Here is an 8,618-nt window from a genome sequence, read left to right on the forward strand (position 1 = left end):
AAACAAAGTGATTGTGTTATTTGAATCCAGACTCCAAAGCGCGTCAGCGGACGTGCTAAGTAACTTCTGACAGCCCATTTGTTTTGGGCCTCCCACTAAAGAGATTACCAGAGGCAAATACCATCAGTGAAGGGGGTTCACAGAGATAAATGAAGGTATTTGTTTAATACAGACTGACTGACTTTATGCAGCTGCCAAGTTCTAGATGAAATGGTGAAGGGGTTTAGGGCAGTGGAGCTGGATAAGACCGATTCGGAGTAGGAAAAATCATCCAAAGGCTAAAAATGGACGATGATTTGGGCATGTCGCCCACATTGGGGGATTTGTTTAAAGCACTATTGAGTGATTCATTGTCAGTGGAGAAAAACACAGAAGTACTTTTACTAATTACCCTACGTATGGGTGAATTTGTGGCTGTATGCTTATTGAATGCCTGTCTACTTGGAATTTATGGAAACAATTTCAAGATAGCTTTTTCATAATCACATCGGCATGTGTTAAGTTTAGGTTTTGTAATGTCTCACAAATGCCTTTGGGAAAACTTTGATGGGTTTAATGGGTTGTAGTGTAGAACAGCAATCTACATCAGAAGAAGAGAAGGGACTCTGTTGTCAGATGCAAATCTTACACAGACCTTTATTGTTCTTTTAATAGTTGATTTTTACACCACATACTGTACATACAGGCCACCGCAGTCCTTCTCAATAATGTACATCCTTCTCATTTACAAACTTTTACAGACGTTTACAGTGGTCATAACATACTTTAACCTTCTTTAACAGTTAATTTCTCCTAAACATACTTTCATTTTCCTTCTCAAAACGACACCTTGGCTTTTAAACCAGTGTATCAAACCTTTCTACTTCATGAAGACACTACGAAAATAAAAATAACAGCAAACCAATGTCCATGAATGGTTGCTAATAGTAGCGCCGCCAATCATCAAGTCCATCTAGTTGTATCCAACTCTATTCCAAAGTTCCTTCTAAATCTCACATCAACATTTCTCAAGCCCTCATTAAACATTCAACTTTTCTTCTACCCAACAGTCCATTTCTACATCAACTTTCTGCTTTGACAAGCATGTACATGCACTGGCCCCTCATGATAATACAGGCAGGACTCAACAAGTAAAGCTCCATGCAAGATGCTACATTGAAATATTCATCCATCATTTTGGGTGGTGGAAAACATATGGCTCAGGTTAGATTTTTTTGCATTAACAAAATAGCAAATTTTCCATTTGGACAGTTTAAAATCATATTGCTACAAAACAGCATTTTGTCTTGACAAATTATACCATCTGATTTAAATATATAAAATGGAGCTGATAAAACATCTGTTTCATGGGAATGTACTTGTAAGACTTGCCTTCCAGTAGAGCTATGAATCAGACTTTTACACAGTATTCATTGCTTTGGATATTTCATATTTTTTTCTCTGTGGGCATTCTTCCTTTCTAAAAGCTAAACACAGTGCTTTTAATAAAAACAAAAAAGAGCTACAGTAAATATCTTATTGAGAAGTAAAAAAAAAAGAAACTTTAATTACAAAAAAAAAAAAAACAATATTAATAAAATAAAACAAAAATTATGACCAAACTAACAGTAAACAAGACCTAGATGTGTGATCTTGCGCTTTCACACAAATCAGCATGGTGATTTAAAGTGTGTGGGATGTGACATCGATCCCTTGAGATCCACACAGTTGCCTCACAAATACTGTCTTTCTGGTACTGGTGCGGCCCACATGGACCTGGGAGGGTTTTGGGGGGAGGGATTGGTAATAGTAGCTGCCATTGTGGACAGTAACACAAAAACACTGCTGTAGAAACACACAGTCCGTACACACACATAAATACAAGTCCTCCACACGGTGCCACTCCATGTGCACCCTGGGATAGCTCAGTCTTTACACCATGGTCTCCTTCCTCTTACCCAGTGAACAGATTGAACGCTTGTCCTTTTTGGATTTACGGGGCTGGAAGGGGGCGGAAATTGAAGAGGATGAAGAGGATGAGGAGAGGGTGGAGGTTGCGGAGGGAGTGGGACTCGGGGGCTCCTCGGAGCTGGGGGAGGAAGGGGCGGAGGCCGCGGCCCGTGGACAGTTCTCATCGGTCTCTTCCATATGGATGATGGCGGAGACAGAAGACGAGCGCCGTTTGGTACAAATGTCATTACTTGCAGGGGTGGACAAGGATTCGTTCTCATGGAGTGGCGAATCTTTCTGGGTCGACATGGCAGTGCGGAGGCAGTTGAGCCATTGCTGCTTGTGGAAGATGTCATTGACCTGCAGTGTATGGGACTGGCCCTGAGATGGGTCCTGGAAGCGTACCCGGAAGATGTTCTTGGCTGGGGGGGAGAGATATTCCAATGAGCAAAAGGAAACAAAAAATGACTAAAGGAAAATGTGTGATCAGCTTGACGTTGAGAGTTGTCAACCTTACCTTTATCGGCATTAATAAAGGCTCCTCGGAATGAGCCACCCATGCGGACGTCTCCGTCCTGCAGGTCTTCTAATACGAGATCCTGCACTGGGATTGGCTGGCGGTACACCTGGAAACAATGCCGATCATTCCGCGTCACAGGCCGGGTCAAGACCAGAACCTCCGTAAAGAGGAACACATGCAACTTCTAAAAAGAGGGCAAAGGAAAAAGAGAGATCAGGTTATTGACATTTTGTTTGAACGTTGGACTGATTTGCAAGTATTAACAGTTTTCTCTCCTGGCACTCTCAAAGATTCTCCTGTCATGGTGTCATGTGTTTCAGAGACAAAAGGAGCTAATTCCTTACCTCTAATGGCCTTATTTGGAATATGGTGGCTTATTTTCCAAAGATTAAAAGACAGAAGTAATTTCCCCCCATCGGTTCGGGCTGTTATGGGCGTGTTTGTATGGAAGACAAAAACTCACCGTGCCACTTTTGTTGCGAAGTTCCCCGTGGCAAAGCAGGCTCTTGCACTGATCTATGTGAGGGTCTTTCTGTCTGTCATCCAAATATTCCAGCTTATCGATATAGTATTGACAGTCAGACTCTCCTTTCTTCATGTTTATGTCAGCCAACACGGCCTGAATGATGCTTATCTGGAGACAACGAACGAAGGCAGCATTAACACCAAATGTCACCTAAACGACTCCAGTTGAAAGCCTATAGTTGCTAGATTTGTGTTCGTACTTACCGCCTGCTCAAGGCTTGCTGTGTCTGGGTGATCTGGTGGTGTGTGTCTTAAAATCTCTTTCAGAAGAAGGGGGTATTTGACCAGTCGTGAACGAGGGATGTCTAAGAAGCTCCACAAGTCTAGTTTCCTGCTGAAAGGTGACTCAAGGCAGCGCTGTAGGAAGTCCTGAACTCTTGGGTCCTGTTTCTTCTGATCAAGCAAGGCTTTGGCGGCCAGCTGGTTACTGCAATATGCCCTGTAAGCATTTAACCTTGGCAGCTGTGGAGAAAAGCGAGTTAGTCTTAACAATCTAATGATGCTCAACAGCTAATGTGTCTTTCATAATAATAAAAAGACTATAAAGAGATGGATATTTACCCAGTCCACAACAATCTTGCCGATCTGTCCCACTGTGCCATCTGGGCCTGTAGCCTTCGCCAACTGAGCGAGAAGATCTGATTGGGTAAAGAATAAGTTAGCACTAACTTGTCATCATAAATACTAAAATAAGATGTTGTGTACAATATTCACCTTCATGAAGAGGAATATAAGCATCCAAGTCTCCAAAGATGGCTGTCAACTCCTCCTCGGACATGATAGAAAGTTTTAACATTGGGTCATGGTAAGCCTGGACACACAAAATGAGAAAATGATGAGTAAATAACAGCAGCGTCTAATTTTACAGAGAGACATTTTTGGCTATAAATGGAGGAGGGAAGCGAGCCAACGTATCTGACTCAAAGCACAGCCAAGAGCTTTTTCAGTCTGTTTGTTTTGAATGTTCTAACAAAAAAATTTGAAATGGACAAACCTTTCGGGCTAATTTCAGGTCTTCAATCAGGTCCTGTTCACCTCGAGACAGCTCAAAAATAGCCTGGAAAGACAAAATGATCACATTCATAACCAAGAAAATTGTTTGGGTATTTTTAGTCAAGGCCCTACAAATCTGTCTGATTCCTCTCTTTGGTGGGAAATATTTGAGGGGCTCACAGTTTGCTGTAATGTCTGACTACTAGTTCTAGCTGTGAATGAGAGGTGGAGGCTTTGTGCGTCAGACCGGCCAGTCTGTGTTAGCACTTTACGTCTGACTCTGAGATGCCAGAATGCAGCCGGACTTTCGCAGCTCCATTCCACTGTGTGCCAATAACACACGGCAAAAAAACACAGCCAGACTGAGAGGTAGAGAGAGGCAGAATGAAAACCGAGTGAGAGGAGGAACCGCGCGCTTTCCAAGCCCCAGGCCCTTTAGGTTTAATACGTCACAAAAGCCTGATTCAGTAGCGTCTGGCAGGGGGACTGAAAGTGGATTTAATAGTCTGGGTTTCTCAGTGCTGTCTGGATTCCATAGCGCCGACTGTACTCACCTCTTGTCTCTTAATCTCTTTGGTGGAAAAGGTCCCTTTTTGATGGACGTCCAGGGTCTCGGACCAGAGTGTGCTGTTGCGTCGCTTGGGTGGCGTGGGAGCCACGGCCTTGCTGCAGGGTTTCTGCTGGGGCACGCCCGGAGACCGCCCATCGCCCCGAAATGAGGCCTGGAGGGTCTGGCCGAAGCGTCGGACGACCCCATTCTTCACAGGAGAGATGAGGTTCGCCAGCGAGGTCACTCGGCCGAGAGGCCGCACACGCTTAGTACAGGGTTCCTATGAGAGACAAGGATGGAAATAAAAGTTAAAACTTAATCACCCCATACTGACCACAACAGATTCCTTAGTGCTTCATTAACTGCCAACACGAGACGCCTAAAATCAAGAATAGAGCACAAGTTGCTGCTTCATGTAAACCGAGGCTATCGTAAGAGTCACTGTATACACACTCCACTGTTGCGGGTGTGAAGGGGTCAACCGGAGGTCAGGATGATTGGTGTTTCCTGAACGACAGACAGCTAGGCGGAAGCTCCAGCCTCTGGAGTGAGCCACAGTTATGCCAGTCATGTGAGATTGACCCCCTCAGCAAAAAAAAAAGTGTGTATGTGTGTGTATACATACATACATATATATATATATATATATACGACACATACAAACACAAACAAAGACCCCTCTCTGACTGCGACCCTGGAGACAGTCAGCATGACTGGAATGTAGGAGACTCCAATCAGCTGTCCCACTCTGATGACCCACACACACTCGACATCATAGCCTAACTATAGCAAACAGGCCCCCTGATCAGAGTTGTTGTTCACTTAACGGCGATAAATTTGCTCTCTCAAGGAGAATTTTAAGAGCTGTTGGATGTGTGTTTATGTGGGTCAGATAGACCACCACAGGGAGTTACAGATTTGACCCAGGTCTTTAAACAAGGTGCACTCTACTCCCCTCTACCCTGCTGCTTTCCCTCCTTTCCTCTGTTTATGGCTTCGTGTTGAGGCAGGCCCTGTAGCCCTTGCGTGAGAGAGACAGGCACACCTGAACCCCCTGGAAGAGGGGGATGTGTGCTCACTCTCAAACCCTATATCCATAATGACTGGGCCTCTAGCCAACTTCAACAGACTTGAGAAGGGGAGGGGGGGAATCAAAGCAAAGGAGATCTGAGACATTGATCCTACACTAGAAATCTGACTGAAAACTACTCCTATCATTCCTGGAACAATGTGAGCTTTGTCATCAAAAAAGTGTTTGTGTCTTTCAAACAGCGGGAACAAAAAGCACTATGTGCTTGCACTTTTTAAAAATGCACATTTCGATAGATTTTCCAGTGCTGGATGGTTTTCCAGCTGCTGAAAGTATTTAAAAAAAGGATGAGTTGTTGTCATCTTGGCAAAGCGTAACCAAGGAACCATGCCACTGACCAGCGGAGACAGCTGCCGAGCAGATCTACAAACTAATTTTAGCAGGAACTGCAACTGTGGCCCAAGCACAACTGGACTTGGCCACCCAGATCCGCCTGCCTGCCCTTCCTCTGCTGTAACATATGCAAGTAAACATGAAGACCACATCTGAACCACCTCTACCGGTGGCCAAAAACACAAGATGTTGGGGAGACTGACCTCTGTCAAGCAGTCTGGCTAAAACTGAATTCAAATGAGCACAGCAGTACCTGTGTGAGCCATCACGGGCTCTAAGCAAATAATCACAGTGTTGTTGCTGCCCATTGCACTCTTCCTGCTGTTTAGGGATTGGGACTTTATTATTTGTGAGGACGAGAGAGAGAGGAAAAAAAATAAATTGTAGATTATCTAGTGGAAAGAGCAACATGTAGGCAGACAGATAGAATGATAGTGTGGCTATTTCTGGTTGTGTTGTCTCTTAGGGACCCCCTGGGAGAGTTGAATTGGAAGAACATAGCAAGGGGGAAGCCTCCCCCACAGGAGTCAATGCTTAGACTACTGCCGTTTAGTAATGTGTGAGTGTGTTTGCTTGGCTATATGTTGGGGACAAAATTGTCACTAGATGTTGGCTAAATCTGATCAAACTTTCCATTTTTTTTATTCTAAACATGCAAAATATTTTATTTTATGGGTACTGTTAATATTTTGTTATTATTAGCTGTAACTAAACAGGAGCAGTCTATGGTATTTCCCTTGTTCTTTCCTCAAAATCCATATGATGGACAGATTAAATCTAAATTCTTACTGGCAAGCCATGCACATGTTTACCTGGCAATCAAACAATAATTTGTGATTTAAAAAATGAATGAGGGGAACCAAATTGTGGTTAAAGAATGGTTTCTCAGCCTTGAGCCACAACTTCCTAAAAATCTCCTGATTCATTCATAATTTGCTGCTACTGCTTTAGCCTTCCCAACAACTAAAGCATTTCTGTGGCCACTTCCGAATCTGAGTTGAAACCGCAAATAGGAACAGCAGCCCGCTGAAGAGAAGTGAGATAAAAGCCTCTTTCTGGGTCATAAATGCATTTCTAAATACTAAGAACAGGGCTCAAGCACACCTTAGCTATGGGCTGTGATTGCTTTCAGACAGCTGGAATGTTCTTCATCTCTGCATGCTCACACCTTCAAAAAAACCTTTTTTTTTAAAAGCCCCGAGGGGTCCCTCAAACCAATAATATAACTGCAAACCTTTTGCTCAGGTGTACAGCCAAACACACAGGCTTTAAACTTCCTGTATAGGCATATTTAGCCACCACAAAGAATGACAAACTGACAAAGAAATTAAAAAAAAAAGTTAAAATGTAAACCAGTAACTCAATGACTATAGGTGAGAAGACCTTTAGCTTTGTTGATTTGCCGATCACTCACTCAAGTCTCACACCCTTGAGAAACACACCTGTGGTCTTACTCCTTTAAAGGCAAGTGTGTGTACGAGATAACAACAGGGCAAGGTTCTGACTTAGCTGATAAAGAATGTGAAGGGAACCCAAATGTTTTTATCAAGCAAGATAAGGAGCAAAAGGACAGAATTTGTGATTAATCGGCTTTGGGTCTCACCTCTAGTTCTTTGTAAGTCTGGTTCTGGTAGTCTATCTTCTGTAAAGTCCGTTTGATAGGTACCACACAAGGTTCATCGTAAGCCACCATTTCTTTCAATAAAATCCACTGGTTGATTTCTGTTATTTCCAAGGGTCGGCAATAATCCACAAGTGATTCTTAAATAAATACGTGATTTAACATAAGGGGTCTGAAAACTTCACCGTCCCCCCCCAACTCATGATTGTCCGCCTGAGTGGAGCTTTCTAACTTCTAAACACACTCTCTGTGTGTGCGCTGTAACAATCTCTAACTTTGTTCTAGGGATGTGAGAGGTAGGGAGTGCTTGTATACAGAGAGTTTTGAAAGGGGCGGAGTCAGTGTGTAAACTCACCAATGGCAGAGGAGGGGATATGTAAAAGAATCTGAAGAAACAAAGTCTGAGAAAACCTGGCAATCTCTGCAACCTCAAATCAACAAAGCAAGCTTTTGTCTACTAGATATTACCAAATCAGAAATGTATTATCAAAACATTTCATGGTCCATAAAGCAGGAGAGCTTCTAAATCTTATGTAAAATCTTGTTTATTAAATAATCATTTTCATTTTTATAAACTAATTGTCTGTCTCTCAAACTTAATTTAAATCCTAATTTAAAAAAATGTTGGACCTTAAAACAAACTAACCAACCAAACCTCTCCTATTCCCCAGTTTACAGTAGAAGTTTTAAGATAAAATGGACAACAGTCCAGCTTAGTGGTGAGTGAAAGCAAGTCTGTTTCTATTTGCAATGTGGATTGGTTTATGTATGTCTTTGAGTTGCATGAAGGGAGTAAAGTACAGGCATATTTGCTTTGAGATCTGCCTAATGAAGAACTGAGTCATTATCACCCACTCATCAGGGGGGTGGGGAGGTCTGATAAATCAAAAGTTTCACAGGTCTGAACCAGAAACTGACCCAGACCACGCCATAAACAAATCCTGCTTAACAAAAGCTGCTTTTCTCTATATTTCTCAGCGTACACAAAACAGCACAGCCTCCACATTTGGGTGACCAAAAAAACACTAAGGGGATGTTCACAGACCCAAATCTTTTA

At 42.8% G+C, this 8,618-nt stretch overlaps 1 protein-coding gene across 1 annotated transcript; it reads right to left on the reverse strand.

Annotated features, from left to right (window-relative positions):
• Positions 1 to 1,590: 1,590 nt before the first annotated feature.
• LOC107586493 (neuroepithelial cell-transforming gene 1 protein-like) lies at positions 1,591 to 7,824 on the reverse strand. The gene is made up of 9 exons (XM_016274270.1): positions 7,544 to 7,824; positions 4,522 to 4,797; positions 3,969 to 4,031; positions 3,689 to 3,785; positions 3,536 to 3,612; positions 3,179 to 3,436; positions 2,913 to 3,083; positions 2,447 to 2,633; positions 1,591 to 2,351 (listed from the first exon to the last, which is right to left on the reverse strand). The coding sequence occupies exons 1-9, from the start codon at positions 7,631 to 7,633 to the stop codon at positions 1,912 to 1,914; spliced, it is 1,659 nt and encodes a 552-aa protein (XP_016129756.1). The 5' UTR covers positions 7,634 to 7,824; the 3' UTR covers positions 1,591 to 1,911.
• Positions 7,825 to 8,618: the final 794 nt, after the last annotated feature.

This window comes from Sinocyclocheilus grahami, unplaced genomic scaffold, assembly GCF_001515645.1.
Source record: "Sinocyclocheilus grahami isolate Dianchi unplaced genomic scaffold, SAMN03320097.WGS_v1.1 scaffold1.1, whole genome shotgun sequence".
NCBI lineage: Eukaryota > Metazoa > Chordata > Actinopteri > Cypriniformes > Cyprinidae > Sinocyclocheilus > Sinocyclocheilus grahami.